General features: G+C 48.4%; 1 protein-coding gene across 13 annotated transcripts in view; it reads left to right on the top strand.

Moving 5' to 3' along the window:
- Positions 1-27,143, top strand: part of LRRFIP1 (LRR binding FLII interacting protein 1) — a 76,903-nt gene that overhangs the window by 5,612 nt on the left and 44,148 nt on the right. For 7 of the 13 annotated variants that reach the window (XM_045558689.1, XM_045558690.1, XM_045558681.1 and 4 more), the window contains exons 2-8: positions 8,936-9,022; positions 13,384-13,401; positions 16,653-16,700; positions 18,648-18,692; positions 19,259-19,309; positions 21,526-21,564; positions 25,726-25,785. In XM_045558689.1, coding sequence (XP_045414645.1) covers positions 8,936-9,022; positions 13,384-13,401; positions 16,653-16,700; positions 18,648-18,692; positions 19,259-19,309; positions 21,526-21,564; positions 25,726-25,785 — 348 coding nt within the window. Of the gene's footprint in view, positions 1-8,935; positions 9,023-13,383; positions 13,402-16,652; positions 16,701-18,647; positions 18,693-19,258; positions 19,310-19,708; positions 20,955-21,525; positions 21,565-25,725; positions 25,786-27,143 lie in introns of those variants that run through there. The other 6 variants (XM_045558691.1, XM_045558686.1, XM_045558687.1 and 3 more) reach the window with 3 other exon arrangements.

Raw genomic sequence — 27,143 nt, 5'->3', positions numbered from 1 at the left:
TATGAATTATTTAATTCACCTCTGGGGTAAAGACAGAATTCCAGAAAATAAACTCTTAGAGATTATGTAGATATAGAATTTCAGAGGAGAAGGAAACTCTTAGAGATTATGTCCCGCCCCCCCTACTTCCGTAATGAGGGCGGATGTTCAAAAATTAAGTAATTGACCCAAGCTCACATAACTGGTAAGCGGTAGAGCCCAGGCTGGTGGCCAGGGCGGGGTCTGCCCAGTCTCCAGCTGCGGAAACTCGGATCCCTACTGAGCAGGCTGAGAGACAGTGGCTCCCGGTGTTTCCGGGACTTGTCCACTAGGTCCCCCTGTGCAGAGGCAGTAGACCCCTCCTCAGGCCGTAGGCCCAGGCAGGAGCAGCCTTGCAAGCTAAAGGCTTCTTTGAAGGCCGCTGTTTTATCACAAAATTTCATGACAATTTTAGTGTACTCCCTAATTCATCTGAGTTAATTCTGATGGGAACATGGTGTTTTAAATAACCAGTTAAACTTTAGTTTTAACTTCGTGTCCTCTAGATCTTCACCTAAACTTGGTGAAAGTATGTCCTGTTTATTCTGTGGCCTAAGCACCAGCCCCCAGACCTGTTCTCTAAGTTGTCCCCGAGAGAGTTTGCGAGGTGTGGCTGCGTGCCATCCGAGTGCGGAGAGGACAGCACCTGCTTCTACACTGAGCTGCTACAGCTGCAGTTCCAGCCCCGTCAGACCCGGCACCCCTTTTATAACAAGTTCCTTACCATCCTCATTACTGACCTGAAATGAAATTCATAGGTTATAAAATCAACCAGCATGCATAATTTTAAGTCAATATAATATTTACTTAAAAAGAAATAAAGGTAATTTATAGTAATACAGCATGAATTTTGGTACAGAAGTGCTCACACCCAGGTATGCCAGGAGATGAGCACGGTCGTCTCATCTCAGAGACGTGCCTGGCTCGGAGCCGCGGATGCAGACGGGCAGGTGTGCGCTGCTGAGACCCCCACACCACCCCTTATGTCGCCGTCTGTGATTTGACATTCTGGAATTGTGACTGTCTCCTGGGAAAGTTCTGAACAAAGCCAAGTGTAGTCTTCCCTCAATTTCCATGCTGATTCCTGGAATGTTTAATGTATGTTTGAACTGTGCAAGATATATTTTGAGTTTACGTGTAAGTTGGAATCAGTTTGTAGATCCAAAAATTAAAAACAGCAGATTTTCTGTCTGCCGGAGAAGCCACAGTGCGGGCCTGTCTGACACCGGGTGAGATTGGCGGGCCCGGCCTCGCCCGTTTCATGCCATTCACCCCCAGTCAGTGTGACCCCCATTTCCAAAATGCCCTCTGAGTCAGCACTTCCGTCACTGACAGCCACGTGTCCTCACCCAGCAGCGACTGTCCTCCCAGCCGTGGCTGCAGAGGGGGCTCCCTGTGGTTTGGGGACTCACCGAGGTTGCCTAGACTGAAGCAAGATGCACGCGGTGGCCGGTTTGGAGGCAGCGGCCTGGTGCTCGCCCTTTCCCCTCCTCGTTGCCCTGAGTAACAGGCTATTTTTAGAGGCTCCTGCATCTGAGGGGTGGGGGATTTACAAAGAAAACAAAAGTTAGTGGCTGTTGCCACTTCCTGTAGCGAAGGCGACTCCGGAAGGGAGCCTGTGTGGCAGCCCCTCATTGCTGGGCACAGCGGCCCGTGGCAGGCCACACCGACAGGCCACACCGACACGGGCTTGTGGGCAACTCCCGGAGGATCCAGAGGAGCTTTATTCCTTCTGAGCTCTGGAAGGATCCACGAGGGCTGAGGCCCCTGCTTGTTTCTAGACAAAACCAGTTCCCTGTTGGCACTTTGGGCGTCACCTGCATAATCTTCCTGTACAGTCACAGGAGCGACTTTACAGACATCCTTCAAACTTTTCCAAAAAAATTGTAAGCTATAGTTGGAACATATCATGGGACCTGGAGAAAAGCTACCAGATTTTCAATTCTGCTTGATTCTAAAACCTGGAGCTCAAATGAATGCGTGTGATCAACGTGCAGATGCCCCCGGCCCACGCAGTGTCCCTAAAGTGTGGGAACAAGCTCCTGGCAAAGTGGCTCAGCACCCACCCCCGGGAGCATGGCAGTCGCTGACTTGCTCCTGAGTGATGTGCGGTCAGTCTCCGCTGGGCTGAGCTGGCCTCCTCAGCTAAGGTTTGGTGCCTCTCTGGGCCCCAGGGCTTTCTCAGCCTGGGCAGAGGAAGTGACACATCTCAGTCCTATTTCTCAAGAACTGCCCCAGAGTTGTGGCTCATAAATCCCTTCTAGCTGCTGTGTAGAATTCTGGATGCCTTGAGTGTCACTACACAGTTTAAAAGCAGAGTAAGAACTTTTTTTGTGACTTCAGGGTGGGAGGTCCTGGGGTGTAGAATCCCACACTAGGCTGGAACCCCAGGAAAGCTGCGAAGCTCAGGAAATGGACTAGCAGAGCTGGGACTCCCTAAAATTGTCCCGAGCTTTGAAGAAGCTGCCACAAGGGCCCCCTGCCACACCTTCGTCCCTACAGCAATCAGAACCTCTGCCCCACCATGTCACATTCATGTCCTTTGCATGGGGACTTCCTGGGAGGGGCCACAAGAAGGATGCAAATATGTTAGAGCTGTTAGAGCCCCCAGACGTCATTGGAACTGGGGTTCAGGGTATTGGGGCTGCTCCCCCCAGGGCAGCATCTCTAGCTAGCAGGGTACTTGGAGAGCTTTCCCTCTGCTGCGTCTGTCCTAGGCTTTGTCTTTGCGTCCTGGTCAATAACTTCTTTTTCTAGTTCTCCTTGGCCTGTCCCCAGCCTGAGCAGCCTGTCCCCGAGCTCCCTGACCCTGAGGAAGGAGCAGCTGTTGTTCCGGATGACTGTCTCCTGTGGCTGGGAGTCTCTGGTGCTCCGAGCAGGAGCCTGTCAGGGCCCTGGAAGAACAGGCTTGGTCGGACAGTCTGTCGCACGGCCCGTGTGTCTGCTCTGTGCTTCTGTCTAGAACCGGAGCCCATCAGGCTCTCTGTGTGACATAGTGACCTCTCGAGAAGGGAGCTCCTGAGCCCTGCTTTCATCTGTGGCTCAGGATGGTGACTTCTCTGGAGGCTCTCTGGAGGCTTCTCCAGCCTGGCTCCCGGGACATCACACAAGGATATGCAGCCCAGAGAAGGCCTCCCGGGGGAGAAGGGTGGCTTTGGTGGCCTGTCTCCCCCTCAGGCCTGCAGGCTGGGTGCCTGGTGACGGGACCCCGGCAGAGGCTCCTCCCAAGCCTTCAGCTCCACAGCAGGCTGCAGGGATGGCGTCGAGGACACTGGCTGGGAGACCTGGCTGTCTTGGCCATTTGTTTAGGAGGCCGGGGCGTCAGGCCTGTGCTGCCTTGTGTATTTTTAGACCCCTCCTCACCACAATCACCTCGGTACCAGGGTGCCGTTGTGTTTCTATATGGTAAAATAAGATGTGAAAGTAGATTTCAGGAGGCAAAGTTTCAGTTTTTTAGATTATTATGATGCAGCAGTCGTTTTTTCCCCAACCATCCCTACCCTCAGAGACAGTCTTACTTTACAACACAGTGCTGTGAAACTGTGTGGGATCCCCGCCAGGGCAGTAGGACCCTGGGGAGAGGGCCCGGCTGTGTCCCCTGCAAAGGGAGGTGGCACTCTGGCATTCCAGACCCGCAGTCAGCTGGAGCCTGGATCTGGGGGATGTGGTCAGAGGAGCTGGCTGTGTCAGCGCCTCCCTCTGCTCCGGGCCAGCCCTGAGGCAGCTGCAGGACCAGGGGGGGCCCAGTGGAGTGACACTGCAGGGGCTTCTAGCAAAAACCAGCAGCACCAGGGAGGTCTTGTAGCAGCAGCAAGCGTGGCTTTTGGTTTAGGGACTCCTTCATTTCCTTCTTTTTAAATTTTTGCCATTTATTATGCAATATGTCAGACATACCGAAAAGTGGATGGCCGGCCACACGGCAGGTGCGGCAGGTACAAGGGATCAGGGATTGCCAGCACCCCTGGAGTGCTTCTCTGAGCCCAGCAGGCCTGGGGTGGGCCTGAGGTTTGCATTTCTAACAGGTTCCAGGTGAGACTGGTGCTGTGCTGGGGGATGGCATCTGAGAGCCATCAATTTAAAGGGCCCCGTATCCCCCCCGACCCAGCCTCAACAGTGGTCAACTCACAGCCGTCCGTATCCCATGCCCTCTGCCACCCAGGTTATTTGAGACAAATCAGAGAAATCCTATCATCGCACCCTTAAATATCTTAGTATGTATCTCAGCAAAGACGGTCTTGAGCAGAAAAGGGAGGCTTTGGGGTCCAGAGCCTGCCATTTCTAGAGTCCCCGGCGTGAAGCGACCGTGCCAGGGGAGTAGCCGAGGGCTTGCTCAGCCACCTGTGCCTTTCCCTGTTGGCCCTGTGGGGAGGACAGAGAGCAGCTATGCCAGCCAGGGGGGCCTGACACACTCGGGTGAGAGCTGCAGCGTGAGGGACTGACGGGGCGTGTGGGAGGGTGCACAGTCTTCTGAATTGTTTTTTGAAGCCCTGTGCAGTTTATACTTTGCCTCCTAAATTCCATAAATCCACCTACCTTTCTCTGTCCCTTCAGTCCTACCAGCTTCATTTGGTCATTGTCATCTTCCCTGAATTTGGGAGCTTGGAGAGGGTTCACATGGGGCATCCCGACTCCATATCCACCGGGGCCCTTGAGGCTGGCAGGCAGCAGGAAGAGGCCCCTGGTGTCGGGCGTTGGTAGGCATCCTGGGTGCCACCAGCCTCTGGGAGCTGGCAGGGGCCGGGGGCTCTTCTCCAGGGTTCCTCTAGCATTGGGTCCGCATGGGCTCTCCTTGGGACCTCTGGGACCCTGGCCGTCCTTCCACTGTCCACTCGCCTTCCTGCTATGCCTTGCAGCCTTGACCGGTGCACAAAGCTTGGTTCTAGCACGGAGTTCTGCGGCCCGGCTGTTTCTGTTCTGTGCTCGAAGCAGCCTCCTGACTCACTTCCTGGGTTTCCTATCCCCACCCCCCGGCCCCGTACCTCCTCCCCACATTTCAGCCAGAGCCGTGTTTCTAAAACAGAAATCAGACCCACTGTGTTCTTTCTTAAGACCCTTCAGTGGTTCCGAATTCCTTCAAGACAAGGCTGCAGACCAGAGGCCGAGAGGGAGGCCTGCACCCTGGTCCTGCGCGCTTCCCGCCGAGGCCCGCGCTGCTGGTCACAGCAGCCCTAGGCCTGGCTTTCTGCTCTCTGCTCTGCAGGGTTCGGCTCCCGGCTTGCCCTGCGGGTGCTTCCCCAGCTCCCGGGGTTGGGTCAGGTTCTCCAGAGCAGTCCCCGCCACGCTTTCCTCGCCCCATTGTGGCCCTCGTCACTTATACGTTGTGGCCAGTCGCTGTGCCTGTATCCCTGGAAATTGTCGCTGGCCGCCTCTGGTGGTCTGCTGCGTGAGTTAGTGGTCCCTGCTGTCCCTGGTCCCTTACAACCTAAGTACAGAAATGGAAAAGAAGTGTTTGGGAACTCTTAGAGCAATGTGACAGGCTGTCGCCGTCACGAGACTGTGTATGTTACAGCAGAGTTGGCCCGGGCAGGGCCGTCCTGCACCATCCAGGCACAGGCCTGAAGAACTGTCCGCGTTGTCCCCGGCAACTTCATGGTGACTGTGTCAGTGATCAGGGTCTGCTGTGCTCCTCCAGGCTGTTGTGGGATGAATTTTGTCAAAACTCTGTGTGGTTTTTCTCGCAAGCATCAGAGAGCTGGTCCGCTGATAAGGGCGGTTTTGTGCTTGTGAGGCGGCCACGCATGGGTTTGCACCGGGGGAGCGCGGCGCACGCTTTTGTGGGTTTAGTTAGGCAGACCCCTAGAGGCGAGGTGGTGGCCACCACTCCCTGTGTTACAGGCACTCTGCTTTCCAGTGGGGGTCACACGGGCATCCTGAGAGACGCAGGCACTTTGGAGGGTGGAGAGTGCAACGACTTGAAATTGTGTTGAATTATGATACAAATTTATCGTCTTTATAAATTCTAATCTAAGGTAAAAATCAGTATAGTTGATCTGTCTTCAAGGTTGACTTGCTCGTGTCCTCAAGGGATTTATTCTGTAACGTGGCTCGTTTGTGTCGTTCTGCTGTCAGCCCAAGCCTGCGTCCCTCAAAGCAGGGGTGGCTGCTGTTAGTCTTTGGAAGGCCATTCTGCTCACGCACAGGAGGGACGTGTTAGGCTGAAGGCAGCGCTTGACGGGACCCTTTCCCTGCTGGCGGCAGGCCCCACGAGAGTCGCAGAGGTCCAAGGTCCGACGGGGTGTTGTTCGGGAGGCCTGTCACCCGAGGGAGGACACAGAGAGGGAGCTCTGCATGGCAGGCACTGCATGCTCAGGCAGGTGGTCTCTTCAGGGATCCAAGCGGAGCTAAACCGAGTAGGATGGGAGCTGGGGGAGGGGTGGCGTGCAGGTGCCCAGGACCCCCTCAGCCCAGAGGGGTCGTCTCACACCTGCCCCCTTCCGTTGGTCATCTGTTGGTGCATAACCAACACCCGCCAACTCAGCGGCTCGGAATAACACTCACTTACGATCTCTGCTCAGGGTCTCACGAGGCTGCAGCCAAGGTGTCGGTCAGGCTGGGGTCTTTCTGGAGTTCAGGGTCCTCTTCTGAGCGCACATGGCTTTGTTGGCAGAATTTACTTCCTGTGGTTGTAGGACCGAGGGCCCCTGTTCCCTCTGCCATCAGCTGGGGCTGCGCTCAGCTCTCCGAGGCCACGCTGCCCCTCACACGCGGCAGCCTGCTTGCTCCAGGCCAGCAGGGACGCTCGCTGACACCTAGAGCCCAGTTTAAAGGCCTCACTGATTAGGGCGGGCCCGTCATGCACAGTGTCCTTTTTGCTCAACTCACAGCCAACTGATGAGGGATCTCAGTTACTCGTGCGACTCTCTGTGCCATGTGACGCATCCCAGTCACAGGAGCGACATCCACCACACTCGCGTTCCCGCACACGCCGGGGCAGGGGGCCGTGCGGTGCGTGTGCACCAGTGGTGGGGATCTTGGGGACCACCCAGCATTCTGCTGACCAGGGTCCTCTCCTCCCGTCCCCATCTGGTGGCAGCTTCCTCTCCCTTCCCTTTCCTCTTCCTGTGTCCTCACCCTGGTCCCTCCTCCCCGGCCCTCCCTCCCTTTCCCAGTGCACCCCCTTCCTCCTCTCCCAGGCTGAGGGGCTAAGGCCACCGTGAGGACTCTTGCCTGTTACCAACTGGCTTAGAAAGCAAGCCAGCGGGCACGGAGCCCTGTGCCTCCCCACGTGTGGCCTTCGCCATTTGCTGGCCTGCGGTGGTCCGTGGGCCGTAGGAAGTCAGTGTGATGCGCTTTCCTTCCCCAGCCCCTCCCGCAGTGCTGGATCTTTCTACAGACTCCGACAGCCCTTCACACAACATGCTGTGGCCTTGGACATCGAAACCGGCAGGGAGGGTTCAAAATTCAGATGCAGTTGTGACTTTTGACACCCCTTGATTTGAAAGACATGGGTGGGTTGATAAAGGAGCCACGTGAATGAACCAAGTAATAGAACAAATTCCTTATGGGGACACAGGCAGGCCGACCTGGAAGGCAGATCACCCGCGGCCAAATGCAATTCAGATGAGAATTTAGAAAGAAGATACATTTGTGATACACGCGCTGTGTAGAGGAGATGGCCCTTGACATCAGGACCCCCTTCCTGGTGTGAGCCCACCGGGCAGAAGCACGCCGGCCGACTCAGAAGGCCCTACTTTAAGATTCTTTAGGAGCCGGGCGTGGGGGCAACCACCTGTATCCCAGCTCCTCAGGAGGCCGAGGTGGGAGGATTGCTTGAGACTAGGAGTTCAAGGCTACAGTGTGCTATGATGGCACCTGCAAATAGGCCCTACACTCTAGCCTGGGCAACATAGCAAGACCCCTCTCTGAACAAAAAACAAAGATTATGTGAATTCCTTGCAAACTGTGTTTGTAGAACCATTGGTGTGAAGATTTGCATTCTCAAAAAAACTTAAGTGGAAAGAAGCTGGGATTTGTTTGATACCAGGAAATCTAAATTCTGGAACACTCATGTCATCTATGTCACTGGGCTATTGTTCTGCCTAACATAACAGCATGAGAATCATAGAACATGAAACATGAACATAAATGCCAGGTTCGAAGGCATGCATTGGCCGTCCCTCGCCAAGCGTTTTCAGTGCTCTCGAGTGGAATATGGCAGAACAGCTACAAATTGAAAGGTGGTTAAATGGAGGCAGGTTTTTTTGTTTGTTTGTTTTAACATTAGGAAGGACTCTAACAGCTAGAACCATTTGCTCTGATCTTCGTTGTCTTGAGAAAAAGTGGGCTCCCGCGTTGCAGGGCTGAGGCCTGAGGGGGAGGCTGAGGGTGCAGGGGTGCTGCGAGGTGGCTGGCCGGGAGCTCTAGAGTGTGGGGGTGAATCCCAGCGCCAGGCCAGCAGCCCCGTACCCTCAGTCTGGCAGCCTCTCTGGCCTCCACTCCCTGCTCTGTCAAGTGAGGGGTCGAGCTGGAAACCTGCAGGAGCATCCAGCTCTGTCGCTCTGCTCTGTGTGTCTGTCGTAGCTCCGAGGGAGGCAGACAGCCCAGCCCTGCCACTTACAGGCTGTGTGACCTTGGGCAGATTACTTAGCCTCTCTGTGTCGTGGGTCCCTCATGTATAAACCGGAGGTGGTAACAGTCTCTGCCTAATGGGGCTGTTTCGAGGAGTACATGGTGTAATATATTATCCATGAAGCACTTAGAATAGTGCCCTCCTGGGATTTGAAAGGGCTGGACAAATGGCAGCAGTTGCTATAACCACCATCACTGTCACTCCTCACCACCCTTGTAACCCGAATGAGTCTAGGATTCATTGTCGTCTACCTCTTGAGTCTGAACGAGATTTTCTTTCGGCAGCATCACTGCTGCCCGCGTCCCGGGAAGGTGTCTGTCCTCTGATCGGATGTCCGCTCTGTTTCAGGCGGAGGCCCGGCTGGCGGCGAAGCGCGCGGCCCGCGCGGAGGCTCGGGAGATCCGCATGAAGGAGCTGGAGCGGCAGCAGAAGGAGGTAACGCCCGGGGCTCGTCGCTGGGCCTTTTCACCGTGATGTTCATTTCAGGCCCAGCGTGCAGATGCAGAGGCACCTGTCGCTGTGGACGCACCTGGCCGTCTCTCACCGCCCCTGGCGCGTTTGCACGCGTGACCTCTGCCTGAGGTCGGGCGGGAGTGCGCGCAGCACGAGCCCGGCATCTGCCCCAGACCTCGGCTGTCGGTCCTGCGACAGCGCGTGGGCCCCGTGCCTGCGGAGCCCTCCCTGGCCAGCGTCTGGCTGCGGGGAGCCGAAAGTGCTGGGCTGAACTTCAAGGTCTAACTGCTGAACTAGATTAGGTCCTTTGAATTTAAACGGGAAAGAAGAGCAGATTAATAATTTTTAAACTGACCAAACTGTTTCATTTATAGCTGTTTCCCGCAAGGCTTTTCCAGTGTTGAGTAGGTTTCAGGATACCTGAGGCCCGCGTGACACAGAAGAGAGGAGACGTCCTGGATAAAGTAGCCGGGGCAGCCACCCACCCCGGGGACGTGGGCCGTGCAGTGTGGACGCACCTGTGCCCGCCGGCGGCCACCTGTTTTCATCCTCTCGAGCTGGATCCGGAGGTCGTTTCTGACGCACGAGGGCTCTTTACCTCACGGGGGGGTTCCCGTGGCCGCAAAGGCAGAGAAGCCTCGCCCCTCTCAGGTCACGGTCTCCACCACACCTGGCCCCACCCCAAAAGGCCTTTCTTGTTAAAAAGGTGTCAATTTAACGTGTTGGACAGAGGTAACCAGCTGCCTTCCCCAGAGCTGGTTTTCACACACAGGTTCTTGTTTGGCGCTCATGGTGACATTTAAAAACTCAAACCAGTTTTTAAAATTTATGAGATTTCAGATAAAAATCTGAATCTCCAGTTTCCCTTAAGACGGTTGCCTGTTCTGCCATGTTCCCAACAAGGACCAAGCTGGTCACATTCCCTGTAGGGACAAGGCCCTGGTCACGAGTCTGAGGTACTTATTGCCCTTCCTGCCTGGGGAGCTTGCCACTCCATGTGCAAATACGTGGGCAGGGGAGGGGGCAGTGTCACCTGCCTTGGGAGCCATCCTGACTCCGAGCAGCCGCCACACACTCAAACTCTGCTCCATGTAGCATTGCCGGGGCCCACCGAATGGCATGCTGCTTTTGTTCTGAACTGGTTTTCTAAAATACGAGTTTTAAGTGACAAGATCCCAATTGCTTTTCAAACTGTACCTTCTCTGTAGAATATTTCTGTTCATATTTCAGTAGACACTTCAGGCTCATTGTGTGCCGGCCACTGCTGGCGCCTTCCATCTGTTCCAGAAGCCACACCGCGCAGGGCAGGACGGTAGTTAGTCCCAGAGGCAGGGCCACCTTCTCAGGCTGCGTGGCCGCCTCGTTCTGCAGAGCCCGGAGCTCGTGGAGGGCACCAGAGCTCCGAGGCGCATCCGGTTTTAATCTGCTTCCCCGGGTTTCCCAGCAGGCCCACAGTCCTTTTTATTGTTATTGTTATTAAGGTCATAAAAGAGTTGTAAGAAGAATTTCCCCATATATTTTGTTGTTCTGCCAGGTTCTGCCTCACTTGATTGGATTTAAATCCCCTGCCCTGCCTGTGGTTTCTGTGTGGCCGTGTCCTCGGCCCTATGGGGGTGGCCAAGCCAAGGACAGGGAGGCAGTGGGACTGTGCATGGGGCCTCCTTCGGTGTTCACGTGGTGTTAGCCGCCTTTCTGTCATTCATCTCATGTGCAGCACGAGAGAAAGTTGCTTTCACCAAGAATACAAATGTAAAATTCTACAAAATCAAGGTGAAAATATATTAGGTAGCATACCTAGCTTCCAAATTATACATTTAGATAAAATATATTCTATCCTTAATTAGGGGTAGAATTGATTTAAATAAACAAATGATGATATCAGCAGCTTGTTATAAAGTTCTTTGGAAAAAGGTCTTGGTTTAGAAAGTAAAAATTGAGATGAATTAAGCCACAAAATCATCTATTCAAACAGCCTCCTTTAAAAGCAAAGCATCCCTTTATTCCTTTGAGCCAAAGGGAGTCCTCTCCTGTTGCATTTTAATTCTACAATGTAAGAGTAATCTGCTGATGAACTCCTGCATCTCAGTTGCAATATTCCAAGCCAGACCAAAAAAAAAATTAAAAATAAGCCAGGCTCAGTGGCGGCACCTGTGGTCCCAGCTACTGTGGAGGCTAAGGCAGGAGGATCACTTGAGTCTAGGCATTCGAGGCCTCAGGTCGTGCCTGTGAATAGCCACTGCACTCCAGCCTGTGCAACATAGTGAGACCCCCGTCTCTTAAAAGCAAAGTCAAAAAGTAAAACATAGTTGCAACCCAAGATGGGAAGCTAAGTCTTGGCCATTTAATTTTAGCATCATAAAAATCGGGGATGGATGTCGAGAGGGGAAGGGAGGCGGTTGGAGGTGCTGGGGGCCCGGCTGGCTCTCATTGCCCCTCACAGCAGCCCTGCGAGGCCCAGGGAAGCCCCCACTGCACACACAGGATAAAGAAGCCAGGCCCAGGGCAGCTGGAGGGCTGCGCCGAGATGCAGACTCCGGTCCCTGACTTGCAGAGCCCATGCCCTGTCCAGAACAGCCCTCAGGTGTTCGATGCCTGCTGGTTAGCATGGGCTTTGCAGAGAAACTCCAATTAAATCCTGGGAAATCTGGTTTAAATGCCACAGTCATACAAACACACAAGTGTCATTTGGTCAGTAGGTCACAGTAGAATTTTGAAATTGTTCATCCTAGGGCATGTGTCACTTTTATCGTAAAGACATTTTGATCCCTGTGAACCACTGACATGTCTCTTCCCATGGAGGGAAGAGTGAGTCCAGCTGACGTGCTCGGAGCTTGCAGGTTTGGGATGTGCTTGCAGGATTTAGGAAGGTGAGCTGACAGCACCTCCCTCGGCCTCTGCGTATCACATCTCTGGGCCTGGCTGGTAAGAGAACTAGCTGACGCAGTCTGAGGTTGTACAACCCGATACCTGGGGCAGTGGCATTTGAAGTTGTTGATTAAGGGGAAATGAATACGCTCTGGAAAACTAGTGTTTAACTGGTAGGGTTGATATTCTGGTGTAAAAATTGAGAGATACAATCCCTGTTTTCATCTGGGTAGCAAGCCTTCCCACCCGCACACGGCGTTTCTGAGCAGCCCAGGGTTTTTTTTTTTTTTGAGCGGGGAGGACGCTATGAGAACACTGGGGAGGGCGGAAGCTGGTGACTGGGGCCGGGATCCCGCAGGGAGGGCGTGGAGAGCATGCAGGGAGGAGAGGTAGCAGAGACAGCAGTGCCGGCCGGATCTGTGACCAGGCCTTGGGGACAGTGAGCTGGCTGCCTGTGTGTCAGGTAGAGGCCAGCCCACCCAGCTCTCTCATTAACGGTTCTTTTCAGCAGTTGCACGTGGTGAGAAAGGACCGGCCCCCAGCTTATGTTAGCTGTGCTCTGGGGGCTGTTTAAAGGATATGAGCTCCTTTTTAGGGGAAAATTATGTGTAGATCGTTTTGGGGGAATCCAAGTGACCCTTGAACTTCATTAGAAGAACCTACAGTACTAGAAAATAATTCGGATCGGGGTGTATCTCCTTCATTGCTGTTGACTGGGTGAACTCTTTGGTTGGAGGTGCTGTGTCTGTTATCGTCACGACATGGAATATGTTCCCCTGAGCGTCCCCACGTATGACTCGAGACACTAAGTCTAGTCTTAGAGTTGTGGCGGGGCCTTGAACTGTGCCTGACAAATGTTTTGTTGAATGAACGAATGAAAGTGAGCAGATATCTCCGCCTTGCCTAGTGGTTGCTACAAAATTAGAAACCTCTGAAGCAAACTTATGTGTCAATGTGTGATAATAACTTCTTTTTTTACTATTTCAGTGATATTCTAATGATCACTCAGTTTAGCTGGAATGTTCCTGGTGTTCTGTATGTGTCGGCATAAATCAGAACATGAAAGCCTCTTTTTCATTATTTGTGAATTTGACCGGTTGACTTTCTAATTAAGTTTCTGCACTTTCTGTTTAAACTTTTCCTATAATAGTATGAGAAGAAATTTTGAATTAAAGATGAAGAAGTGGTAATAGGTTATACAAACTTCTGCATTAGAACAATAGCAGGACCGTGGTAGAGATTCAATGTGGGTATACCCGTATTTCTCCAATATATCTAAAGTGGAACGTGAAGTAAGTCATGAAATTACTAATTCTCTCAGTGGGACCAGAGACACTGTTTTATGCACATTTTCCCAGCATTCACTGTTTCTTTCCCAGTATGGCTTTTATTCGTATTTCTATTTACAGAACCTTTCTCATGTTTCTGCTTCTTTAATTGGATTTTATATTTCTTTCCCTTTTTGTTCTTTGCTATAGATCTATCAGGTCCAAAAGGTAGGCTCTTCCTTCTTTATTTTCTAATTTGCATGGACTAATTTTTCCTTGCTGAGGGCCTGGTCACCTTTCAGAAATCACGCCTTGCACTGGGGATACACAGAAGCTCTTACTCCGTTTCTCTGCCTTGTGTGGGAATTTGTTTGAACAAGTGCTAGGTCCCCTCTCCAGCCCCAGGAAAAGCCACAGCCAGACACATTCCTGTGTCCTGAATGCTTTTCCCGTCTCCATTTTCCTCAAGATGTTAGAAAATTGTTTTCCTTGAGAAAAAAACTAAGAAAACATACGATCGTATTTCAGAATTTAAGGAGCCTTTTGAAATCATATATTGAAAGAGAAAGGTCGTTTTCTTATAAAATGTTTTAAATATCAATGCAATTACCACCTATTGAGAGGTCATTAGATATTGATTTATAATAAAAACTGAGTAAGAAAGATAATGATATAGCAATAAAATAAACCTGCCCTCCATCCCTAATATTCAGAGTTTCATGAACTAGCGTGTGTCCCCATTTCCTAGTATTTTGTACAGTCGGCTGAGGTTTAGCAATGAATACACCAGGCAGGCCGGGCTCAGAAAATAGAAAGAGCAAGTCGGTGGCTCATGGTTCAGCAGTAGTGAGGTCAGGAGAGAGCGGTTCCCCGAGAATTTACAGAATTTGCATACAAGTGAGTCTTGCCCGTAAATGCTTGTAGTTTGTTACTTGTGACATCTATAATAGTTTCTTTTTGTGAATTTTAGTTTCTAGATAGAATACAACTGTGTTGTTCTCTCAGAGCAGCTAAGAAAGTGAGAATAAGGTCTCTCGCTCTCCGAGGGTAGAGCGCCCTTTCCACCCACTGTCGGTGCACGTGGGAGCCTGGTGTGCCGGATTCCTGTGCTGCCCACAGCCAAACGGCCTTCCCTTCTGTCTCCTTCTCTCTGCCCAGTGCCGTCCTGGCGAGTGCAAAGAGATCAGTGACGTAGACGCCAGAATCTCTGCACTTTGTCAGTTTTTCTAGGGTCCGAGTATTGAAATGGATCCTGAAGCCGGAGTCCCCGTCATCCCCAGTCTGGGCAAGCCCCGGCAGGTCAGAGGCAAGGCTGGGGCGCCCGCTGTTGTCCCAAACCTAGAAAAGGGGCCCCGTGCGATCATTTCCGCTCGCAGCCACCCCTTTCCTGTGTTAGATCACTGTCATTTTCCTTTCGCAAACACACCAGGGATGCAGTCCGAGACCCTTGTCAGAATGGGAGTTGTACACAGTGCACGTCCGCAGTGGAAGTGCAGTGCACAGCTTTGTCACACAGGTGTGTCCAGGGGCAGGGAAGGCTTTCTTCAGCACGGAGGTTTATGAAGAGGAAAAGGAGGCAATCAGCCTTCTTCTCCACCCAGTTGGCTGTTTGTATAATGGTTTCTCTGGAATCAAAGCTGTTTCTGAAAGTCAAGCACCTTTTGCAGTGGCCTGGCTTGTGCTTCTGTCTGCATGACTCACCGGCTGATCACAGTGGTTTACGTTTGGAATATTTTGCCCTTTCTGGACTTTGCTGTGTGGGTGCGGGTAGCTAACATGGGTTTGCCGTGCGGGTGCTGGTAGCTAACATGGGAACTCCTTGTGAATGGCACTGGCTGTGTCTAGGGGTGTCCTGCCCCTCTGGAGTGACATGGAAATGCAGCTAGAGCTACAGTAGCTATCCACAAGGCTGCCCATGAACTAGGCGGAAGATCTTGAATACTAGTTCTTATTTTTATCATGAAAAGAACAATATATAATGTGCAATATTTTATATAGGTATATAACAGTGCAAAAAGAAAAATATGAAAATAGAAAAACTGATAACACGAATTTCTTTTGGAATTTAAATAAGTTTATTGTGAATTTATATAGCCCCTCTTCCCTCCTCTGAAAAAATATATTTTTCTTCTATGTTTGAAGTTAAGCCATGACATAAAGGAGGGGTGATGGCATCACATGTTACAGGGGAAAAACCTGGAACTTAGCAGGAGCTGACATTAGCTGAATGCAAAATAGCTTTAAGCCGATGCATTTCACTGAAATTGAGGTTAAAACATGACTTTGGGAAGTGCTTGCTTTTATTTCCTTTATGAATTTATATTTAAGGAAATAACTTACAGAAAAAGATGTGGCTCATCTACTTTTTGTATTAGAGTCCAGTGTTGTTGAATTTTTTACAGCATCAGTAAATTCTCCCTCCTAATTTTTCTTCTTCCAATTTTCTACTTACCGCCATCACTAAGACTAGGAGGAGACCATCAGAGAGCCATAGATTTTAACTCTGGCTGCCCTTCAAAACGAAACCAAACCAAACAGAGCAGCAGCACGTTTTGGATATTGTAAAACAGTGTCCAAAACTGTCTTGCACTTCTAGCATCCACTTTCTCTTCTGATTATAAGATTTTAACGTGTAAAGAGAAAACTCACATCTGTGTTATATGATATGGAGGATTGGTGGGTTATTTCTTGATTTTCTTATTGGAAATTGAAGAAAAAGTAAGGAGAAAAGCAAAACCCCATTATTTGGGACTGTAACCTGGGTCCCCACCTAACATTGGGGTTACTGTAATTAGTGCTGATAATCGGCTTTCTGAGTCTGTCTTTCGAATTCTAACTTGGCCCATGATGGTTTAGCCTAACAGCAGAAACACAGGGAGGTATTAGAACTACAGTAAGCTCCAAACAACTTGCAGGTCTGTGGATTTTTCTTCCTGTCCAAATACCTCTTCTGTAGGCTACAGTCATCGTCTTGCCCATGGCATGCTATAAAGACACCCCAAGTGTGTGGATCCCCATGGGCCTAGATTCAGCGTAGACACCAGGCAGCTGGGACGGGTGCACTAGACATCGAGGGGTCAGCGCGCACTTCCCCCATCCCCTGGGTGTCCTTGTTCCTGATGTATTAATAGCAACACGGGGATGGCTCTGAGCTGCTGCTGCTCTCAAACTGTGTCTTAGTCCTTTTGCTTTGAAGGCATGAAGAGCTTGACGGAGGGGCTTGAAGTTCTGCTGGGCTCAGATTACCTGCTGGGGCGGAGGGGGCCGGGGTGGGGGTCTCTCTTCACAGCTCACAGCCTGCCCGGGCTGCGCGGGCCGCGGCTTCTCTGCGGGACTCGAGCGCGTTCCCGACTGCTTTCCCTTGGCATGTCACCCGCACTGCGTGGCTTGGGCGGGGATTTAGAAATGCATGTCAGAACAGTTTCTTAGACAATTACTGTTTCACTTCTTGCCTAATTTTCTTTCCCTTCCGTCTGTAGAAATATTATGGGCTGGATTCAAAATGGGGTGACATCGAGCAGTGGATGGTAGGCCTCAAATACAATTTCTAAGACTTAAATGGTTTATAATTTAATTCTTATGTAGTTTAATTATGTAGATAGATTCCTATTGCACCATAATTTAATACTGAGAGATTTTCTTCCGGGGATTTCTGCATCTGGTCTCTGATTGTTTACATCCCCAAATGAGCCCGCTTGGAGACGCCCCGGCCGGGCGTTTTGTCTGTCCAGTAGCCACTGACTGCTGATGTCTCCAGGCCAGCAGTCTGGGGGTCTCCACTGCCACGGCCTCCCTGCACTCCGTGGGCAGAGGGCTGTCCACAGGGACTCAGGCTGGGCACGTGTACCCAGGCTTGAGAACTTCGCAGCGAACTTGCCCATTGCCACCATGGCCCACCAAGTCCGGCTGGAGCCCAAGAGGTGCGTTATGCTCCGTTTCCTTCTTTTGTGATGCCACCAGCTGGCCTCACCCTCGTCCGGCTTCCCCTGCACTTGCTGTCGGGCCCCTGCTCATCCTGTCCGCTGTGCCTGCTGAAACCACTGCTCTCTGGTGAGAAAATTCCTTTCCCTTCTCAACCTGTTTCCTAGAACCACCCTCTACCTTCCTAAGTCAGGTGAGAGCCAGCTCACCCCTAGTGATCCAGGAGTCCTGCCACTGGCCCTCCCAGGAGGCTGCGGTGCCCACAGAGGGAGGGAGCATTCCGTGTGCCTCCCCCCGGTCCGAGAGCACACGGCCGCACTCAATTCACCAGGAGTGACTTGAGTCATTCTACCTCCTCCTGGCCCTGTTGCTTTGTTGACTGCCCTCGTGGGTATCATCACACGCTCTTAGCATTTGGGAACCTGGCCAGGCTGGAAATGCCCCATTAAATGTTCTTAGACATAAAATAATCAAAGGAAAATGTAAAATTATCTCCTAGCGTCTTAGATACTGTGTATAATATAAAAGAGACTAGTTTTTCAAATATAAAGAATACACACTTTCTCTATTTAAAAAAGTGATTAAATCTAACCTGTGTTGTAAACCATCATTTTAGGCTTACATGGCACAGGCAGATGTATTTTTACCAACTCTTAAGACACAGTTAAAGGATGCATCATTGTTTTACATACCACTGAGAAAGAAAAAAAATGTTAATTATAATTGTGAGCAACTTCGATTATAAGATATACCCCACCTTCAGAGATGTCCCAGCATGAAAAACTGTGTGTGCCTTGGAATCCACAAAATACAGTAGATAGGGTGATCTTTATTGGATCTTTTGTGGAAATGATTTATCTTCTGATTCCCAGAGAAAGAGAGTAAGGTTGTGAACATAAAGGAAAGAGTAGATTGATTTAAATGGACCAGATTATAGAGGTTAAGAAAAAAATTAAGATCCAGACCAGGCACGGTAGCTCACACCTGTAATCCTAGCAGTTTGGGAGGCCAAGGTGGGAGGCTTACTTGAGGCCAGGAGTTCAAGACCAGCCTGGGCAACATAGTAAGACCCCATCTCTAAAAAATTAGCCGGGTGTGGTGGTGCACACCTCTAGTCCCAGCTACTTGCTAAGGCAGGAGGATTGCTTGAGCCCAGGAGTTTGAGGTTGCAGTGAGTTATGATCGTGCCACTGTACTCTAGCCCATACTACAGAGTGAGACCCTATCTCAAAAATAAAAGAAAGAAAGAAAAGAAAAGAAAAGAAAAGTTAAAACCCAGGTTCTGGCCCGACACACTCTGTTTTTAAAGCAAAATGAAATACGCCAATTATTTGAACGCCAATTATTTGTGTGCTTAAGAACCTCCCCCTTTTAGAATTTTCCAGTGGTTTAATTAAAGCCTTTAAATGAAAACAAGGCACATGTTTATTTGACATTTAGGTTAGAAACGCTGTATTATGTTGCAATGGGACTATCTAGGCTTTTGTAAAGCACCTCTGCTGTGTCTGTCTGTCTCTAACCTTTTCAAACTGTTTCCTCCATTGTTTCGGTAGGAAGACAGTGAGCGCTACTCTCGTAGATCCCGAAGAACCACATCGGTTAGTACTGTGCTCGTTGCTTACCTAGGCAGTCTGATCGAAGTCTAATGTGTGCTTTTAGTGTCTGAAATATATACATCATCTCTTAATAATATCATCTCTTAATGTTTATGAAAGAAATTAATACTGATATTACTTAAACAAAGACTATGAACTCAGCTATTAGCATGTTGACCTAAATTTGGTAAGGAGAGTGTATTTGAGAAATCTGCAAGTATTAATATATTTATGACAGTTTTAGTACTTGTTTTGCCGTTGGTTGTGTATATATAATTTGCGTAGTAATACACACTGAGGCCATGTATTTTTACCTGTACGTAAATACTACCACTTTAATGAACTTAGTTTAAATCCGTATCATCCATAAATAGTCCTACGACAACAGAGGCGCACGTAGCCCATGTTGTCGAGGACCTCGGCTTGTGACCGCTGAGATTTTCGGAGGCGGCTGGCCCACCCACTACCATGGTGTCGGACCGGCCACACCCCTCTGTGACTGGGACGTTGGTTTGTTTGTGTGTGTTATGTTGTCACTTCACGGTTGTTTTCATCCTTTCTTTTGATAGGCTTCTGATGAAGACGAGCGCATGTCAGTGGGTAGTCGCGGAAGCCTGAGGGTCAGTACCCGATTGAGCTGCATGGCGCAGTGTGTGGCCCGAGTGCTTTGCCCCCATCCCCGCTTTCAGACTTCTCATCCGTCATCCCTGCAGTCCGATAGTCAGTATCTAACCGACAGGATGCCTGTTTAAAGCCTAATCAGAGGGCAATGTTCCTTTGCTGTTGCGGGTGGATCATTAATACACTGTAGGCACTTTGGTTGTTTCTTTCTCCCGAGAGTGGAAGTCATCATTTTTCCATATTGGTCCACATCAAAACCACCAGAACCTTCATTACCACAGTCGCGTCCGCGTTGCTGGGAGGGTAGCAGGAGTGACGAATGGTCTCCAAGCTGCCACTCCGTTTTTCTTAGGGGCTGTACAGAGCTGGAGGCCTGTTTTTCATTGTTGTGATGATTAAATCGTAATCACTCCTTGACTTCTGTATAAGCACTAAGTTTGTGTCTAACTTGGCTATTTATAATGATAACACGATAAGGCGATACGTTGTCATTGTGCTGTTAAAACAACTCTGTTGTGGTCACTGTCCTTGCAGTGCCAACAGCAGATCCATAGTGATTTTGCCAGAAAGTTACCATTCAAAGGTGAAGCCGATTAACGTGCCACCGTGCTATTTGGAACTTGCTCCTGAGGCGGCGTAACCTCCATGGTACCGTTGTACCTTCCTCACGGGGCCTCTGACACCACTCATTCTAGAGGAGGAAGATTTATGTAACCAAAGTATAATAAACGCAAAGCTCAGTTTACAAAATCTGTAGACAAGGCACAGACATTACAGCTGCTGAGCAGGCCCAGGAGAAGGTTGAGTCCTTGAAACCAAGTGATGAAGACACCGTTTCAGGGATGGGGCGGGGGGTGGCCAGGTGAGGGACATTAGTGACATTGATGAGAACTTTTGATGGAAATGTTGATGAATATGGTTTCAAGAGAGAACAGGAAGAGAGAGATTGAGACAGAATCCAAAACTCTCTATCAAAAAGTATCATCTTCAGAGCTATGATCCTCCTGAAACTGTGTGCACTTATGGTTTTCTGGGAAAAGAATGTTCACTTTCTTAAGATTCTTTGGAGTTTCCTGGCCCCAAAGAGTTTATTGCAACATTAGCGAGTATGTTGGGGTTATGCCAGCATTCATCTCTCACTTTCAATGATTTTAACCAGAAATGAGTTTAATTTCTTTGTTGGACACCATTCTTTTCCAGGACATCAAGTATATTTGGTTTAAGGTAGGAAATTCCATGTAGGAAGTCCACAGTTAGGATGCTAAATAAGAGGAGGAGAAAGTAGGAGGCATTTTTATTTTCAGCTAGGTAGTTTGCCACACGACTCTCATGATTTACTTGCTCGAAAGAAATAGACTCTCTTTAAAAACCACCAAACTTGAGAACTTGAACTCTGGAGATGAGAGTCAAACCTCCTAATTGTTATAGGTGCAGAACAAGCCCAGAGCAGTTAAGAGGCCTGCTCAGGGTCACGGCTCTCGGTGACAAGGCCGGTGACAAGGCCAGTGCCGCTGCGCAGGCGCCTGCGGCTGTGTGTCCTCCCTGTGCTGGGTTGCCCGTCCCTGTCCTGTGCCGCTCGCTGCCACCGAGCAAGGCACCCGACCCTGCTGCAAGGAATTGCATCTTGCTCCGTCTCTGTGCATGGTCAGTTTGTTCTGCTGTCATGTATTTTAATATTCTGAAATCTGTATTTTGTGAAGTTCTGATGTATGATCATATTTTTTATTTCTTCACTTTCAAAGCACAGGCCTTCTTCATTCAGTGATGATAAACCCTAAAAAAGGTGGTGGAGGGGGATTTTATTTTCTTGGTGTTTATGTGGATGGTCTGCTCAGAAAATCTAGATTTTGGATATTATAAGTTTTTAAATTTTCCTTATTTAAAAATTGACAGTGATGCATCTGTTACTCTTTTGCCTAACAGAATTAGAATGTAAGATGCAGAGGAGGAAGTAAGCTTTCTCATACTGTTTCAGATTTCACGAATTACAGGAACCTTTGCCATGAAGATTTTGGTTAATATGATTAGATTTTATGGTAGCTGTCATTCTAATGTAACTGTTTTTGTAAACAGACATGAGATCCTAAAAATTATGGAAAAGTGCCTTTTGTTAAGATTTTGAAGATTGCTTGTTTTTCTGTTTTATTTAGCTTTTTAATTTATTTTTGGCAACTCTCTTTTCTGTTGTTTTCCTTTTCCATCCTTCTTCTGACAGTCGAAGCCCGACTTGGAGTATGGGGGTCCCTACGCCTGGGTGAGCTGGTCAGATAAACTTTGCCGTGTGACCTTAAGTGTGTGGTGTGACTGATAATGACCTGTGGCGTTTCCTCTGATTTCATGAGTGCTTTTCTAAAAACCCAAGTACCTCTGTGTCTGTCTGCCAGTCTTTGCCTGGGGGCCGTGATGCTGGGAGGGCAGTTGCGCCCTCTGGAGTGCACCCCCTGGTCTTCCTGCCAGGGCCTCCTGGGTGCAGCCCTGTCTTCCCAGACAGGCTCTGGAGCCCGGGCACCGGTGCATGAATGCTCCCTCGCCAGATGGTGTGTGAGCACCAGCTGTCTGCCACACCTTGTTTAGCAGCTGTGCATACCAGGATGAAAAAGATAGTGTCTGCTTTCAAAGAACTCAGATCAAGAATTCCTGATGCCTCTATATTTCCTTCAAAAAATTAAATGTAACGTCATTTTACCTAATGGAAAACCCATTATTTTCTAATCTGTGTCCATTCAAATTAAATGCATGATCTGGCTCTTTTGCCAGAAAGTACTTTTTGAGGAAAGACCCCAGTTCCAGTAAGAAAAACAGAGGGTTTAGATTTAAATTCAGAATTACTATTCGTATATCCTGTCTGTGAGAGTTGCCATGCCTTAACGCTTCCTGAAAACTTGTAAAATTTGCACCTGAAAGCAGAAAAATTTGTCATCATTGAAAGCACAGCTCAGTATTAAAGTGATTTGGTGCTGAAGTTATTAGAGCAGATTAGACGCTGCTTCACATTAGGGACTTTACGTAAAAGCATTTTGCATTTCATTTATTCCATTGCATTTCAAAATTATTCAGCAAATTCTTTTTTAGTAAATAGGACCGTATGTCTGCATAGCGTATCTGGTGCTCTGAGACTGCCGTGGGGCCGCTGCTCTGCGCTTGGCAGAGAGAGCGGAGGCTGAGCGAGGCTGAGGGCCGCCCCTGCAGCCCAGCCTCCTGCTAAGCCACTCAGACTGCCTGGCTGGGTTTAGATTTGCCGCAGGCAGTGCAAAGTACAAAGATGTGTAATCAGATTCAGAGAGTGCCCTTCACAGAATGCGTTACTTATCCACGGAGCACTTCCGCAATTGCCCTGGTAGATGACAGCATTTCTGTGACACTGTAACTCAAGCAACTTCCCTGTTCTTTAGGGAATTAAATGTGTTAGCCGTGTGTCTCTAGATTATTACTGTTTTTGTTTTAAGCTCAAAGTAAATTTTATTTAAGGGCCAGTCCCTGATGTATATGTTAGCAATGGTTAGGAACACATTTTGAGTTTTGTTTTTATTTTCAGTCTCATTCTTTTTAAAAATTAAATTGAATGCATCAGGTATTGCACTCAAGAGTTTTGATTTTTGCCCTTCTTGTATTTTTTCCCATCTCTAATGCCCTTTAAATGTGCTCTGTCTTTTGACTCCTGTAGAAAAATAGACATTAACATTAATTTAAAAAGTGGACAGTTGACTTTTGCATGGTCACGTGGGAAGTTCACCAATGCCTTGGTGACACTGCATGGTGGTCATTCGCATTAGCATTCGGACTAATCACAAGTTACCATTAGAATAACTGGTTTTGATAAGGCATTTGCTCTTGTATCTTATCCTAAATTAGAAAATGCAAATTTATGAACGTCCTCTTTATTTTGTTCTCTCCTCTAGCAGTGTTTGTCAATGTTAACGTGTGTAAGATTCACCTGGAGAGCTTGTTAAAGTGCCTACTCCTGGGCCCTACCTCTAGGTATTCTGCTTTCCTAGGTGAGGGCCCGTGCTCCTAAGAAGCATGCCAGGTGAGGCGGGAGCATCGCTTGAGCCCAGGAGTCTGAGGTCACAGTGAGCTGTGATTGTGCCGCTGCACTGCAGCCTGGTCGACAGAGTGAGACTTTGTCTCTTAAAAAAAAAATAAGGAAGCATACCAGGTGACCACTGATGCAAGTGGTCTGCAGACTGTCCCCCGAAACAGCCTGGTAGCGTAGAACCATTAAAGTGAACAAGCAGGTGTACCATGTAAAGCCACACGGTACGGTGTTGTAAAAAGAATTCTATAGAGCAAAGCTGGGTAAACATGAAGTTAATATGCTATCTATGGACTTCTTATTCAAATGTTATTATGGTTAATTGTCATCTCTCCTTATCTCTCCTTCCATTATGCCACCTAGAAACGCCCCGCCCATCTAAATACAACGTGTGAAAACACAATTAAGAGGAGAAAGTTGGTGGTGTTCTTTAAGAAGGTCAAAGTACTTTTCACTCTGGAGACATAGTCAACGAGATACATTCTAGGAACACAGTCTGGGAATATATTCCCTATGACAGAATCCCATTTCCACAGACCTGGGTGGATGTTCCACAAAGCCTGCAAAGCAGGAGCTTTTCCTGCATTTTCATGGAAGGCTAGAAGAGAAATGGTGGCGAATGAGGGGGTGCATTCGCCCCCCCAGCTCTCGCTGCAGGCTGAGTTAGAGGATGGAAAGACCAAGAGGAAGAATTCCTCCAAAGCAGTCTGCATTTTATAAGCAACAGTGAAAACCAGAGGGCTTATTTATGTAATACAGTTTTCTTCCTCGTTTATTAGTAAAGGAAAAGTCATCTAAAATTCAGATGTTAGCCTTCCTTATTATATTAATTGTTTTTCCAGAAACTAGTTTCTAAAGAGATAACCAGGGAATAAGGGTGAGGTCTGAAACATACAAGTCCTTGACATGCATTTTCATGTCAAATCATCTTGTCGGTGAAGACATGAATGGAAATTAGGCTCAGTAAATCTCCTGCGAATCTCCAAAGGTTTTTACTATAAAATTTATTTCAGAAATGTTTTCATGTCACTCATAGAGTTCTCTAATGTGCAAGGATTTCTACATTTTGTTTCAAAACTTCAAATTCATTGATTTTTTTGAGTTGTAGCAAAGGTAAATACGTAGTTTTATAGTCAAGGTTTCGTGAAACTGGATTTATAATCTGTCTGGAAATTCAGTTATTTATTCTGTGTTAATGTCATGGCTGCCAAATATGTGCTAAGCGTCACCCCCAACAAGAAACGGTGTCCCGTAGCTCCTGCGTGCTGGGTGCCCTCCACGTGTGTTCACGGAGCTGTCCAGTCGGCACATGCTGCACGAGAGCACTGTTCTGAGTGCTCGCAATACTCATTTTCATTGCATTTAATCCTCACAGTGGCCTTGTAAAGTGTATGTTATTACGCACATTTTTACTGCAGAGGAAGTGAAGGTTCAAGGGAGTTAAATAACTTGCTTAAGGTCACATGACAGGGCATCTGTTTGGAATTTGGACACAAGTCCATGGCCTAATGCCATGTCCTTCCATTTTTACCAGTTATGTAGACTGCTTCTCCTTTTTCTGTCTCGGGAGATGGTTTTGTCTCCAATGCTTGACAGCTCTTGCCTTGCTTGAATCAGCAGAAATTTCCTTGTAGATTAATTAGAGCACTTTTAGAAAGCCCATGCTTGGGGTTAGGGGACCTTGGGCCAAGAACTGAGAAGAGAGGGAAGGTAGACTGAACATAATTGTTCTTCATTCTGGAGGACAAACTATGAAATCATTTAAATATGTCCTTGGATTTCATTTTGAAAAACAAAATAGGAAGACTGGATGAATGAAAACCCACTATAGAGTACCTACCCCACGATGAACCTTATTTCCATGATGAACTTTTGCATTTATAGATTGAATAGAAACTAGTTCTGAATCTTCTGAATATAGCTTCACGATGGGCCATGATTTTCGAGGACTTATCCTGAACCAGGAACTGAAAACGCCTGGATTCAGGCTGGGTCACTCCCCACAGGGCTGGTATGGTATGCGGCCTTCGCAGAAGTGAAATGTCCCCAGCACCATCATAGAACAGGAAAGGAGAAAGCTGCCGGGGACAGCAGCTGCCCCAGGCCCACGTGTCCACCCCACGGGAGGGACTGGGCGCTACCTTAAGACCCAGAGTGACATGTGACACAAAGCCTACTGACTGTGCTGTTTTCTCTGAGTTGTGTGGAGGGGAGGGGAGGCCTGGGGCAGTCTGGGGGCGGCTGGGGTTTGTACTGTCCCGAGCTTGTCATTCACGTGCTCCCTAAGAAAGCTCCCTTCATACTCGGCTCACCCCTTGCTGATTTGTGCCTGTGTCTTCATGTGTACTGATGTCCCTTATTCTCTTTTCTTCGTTGAAACAGACAAATGGTTATGATGGAGAATTACATGAACCACAGTCCCTACATAGAAGATCTAGCAGGGTTAGTATAGTAAATTTGCATGGCACGAAATTCAGACAGGTTGCTTTAAAGCTTGTAAACCATATTGCTAAGTTTAGCTTCTTTGCTTTTTTTTAATGCTACGATAGGGCTGTCTTTTTTTTCCCCAGCATGTGATAGAATGGAAGATAATGTTTTTCAGCTAGTAAACGTTCTCAGAATGTTAGTGTTCAAACATTCTTAGAATGTTAATCTGACATTCTGAGCGTTAGTGTAAGAGATATTGATAAGAATCTCTAAGTTTAAACAGATCTAAAATTAAAGATGAGCTGTCATTATTTTATTGCCCTAGGTGTCTGCGTATAATGTGTATATTAAGTATGTCCAGCTTTCAGAAATACTAACTCCAGCATTTTCACAGTTCTTCACATCTCTCATTTGTAATCTCATTGAATGTTTGTCTTAAAGACACATACACAACAGTCTGTGTTTTCCTGGAGAGGAAACCGAAGAGAACTGAACACTCCTGCTTGGAAGGCTCACAGCCGAGGGGTGGTGGGCAGGAGAGGGGCCGGAGGAGAGGTGGAAGTGCAGAGCACTGCTCCAGAGAGAGGGAGAGAGAGAGAGAGAGAGAGAGAGAGAGAGAGAGAGAGAGAGAGAGAGAGAGAGAACCGCGCCAGGGGCAGGGCGTCAGAGGCCTTTGGATTTATTAAGAAGGAGGTCATTGGGGATTTTAAAAGGTTAAACTGGAACATTTTAATTAAGCTTCTTGATCTGGTACAGGTCCAGTCTACGTTAAATGATCTAAAATCTTCCTGTTCTTACTGCTTCATTTTTTTCTTTTAGTAATACATTTTACTAATTGTGTAAAGTAGTATTTCTTTTAACTGATCTGAATTATTTTATATTAAGATATTATATATATATATACTTAAATTGTATTTTTATGCTTCTAATGGGTGACACCCCCCCACCTCCCTTCTGCCCCAGCCCAGTCTTAGCTTCCTAAAACTGGCTGATCAGGTTTGTACTTTCTCATTCCCATCAGGATTGCATACGCTTTCATTATATTTTGCCGAAGCTCTTCTCATTCCAGACTTTAAGAAAAACAAACTTAAGGGCTAGGTCCTCCTACTGGTGTTGCTTTTTACCTTGACGTCCTTTAACTTTCCCCAGCTCTGCTATACCTTTCTTTAAGGTGATACACCATTCCAGAGGTTGGAACGTTCACCATTCTGTGCATGCTGGCTGTTGACAGTTTTGCTAACCGTGCTCAGCATTCCTGCAGACTGTTTAGCACTAGCGTTATACGACAAGAACTGCAGTATTTTCTGATGGCCTCTCAACTGCTCATTGGAATTTTATTGGCTAGTTTGCAACTTTCCTAAATGCATTACCAT

This window comes from Lemur catta, chromosome 8 (genome assembly GCF_020740605.2).
Source record: "Lemur catta isolate mLemCat1 chromosome 8, mLemCat1.pri, whole genome shotgun sequence".
In the NCBI taxonomy this organism is placed as follows: Eukaryota; Metazoa; Chordata; class Mammalia; order Primates; family Lemuridae; genus Lemur; species Lemur catta.
This window is presented reverse-complemented; position numbering and strand designations above follow the sequence as displayed.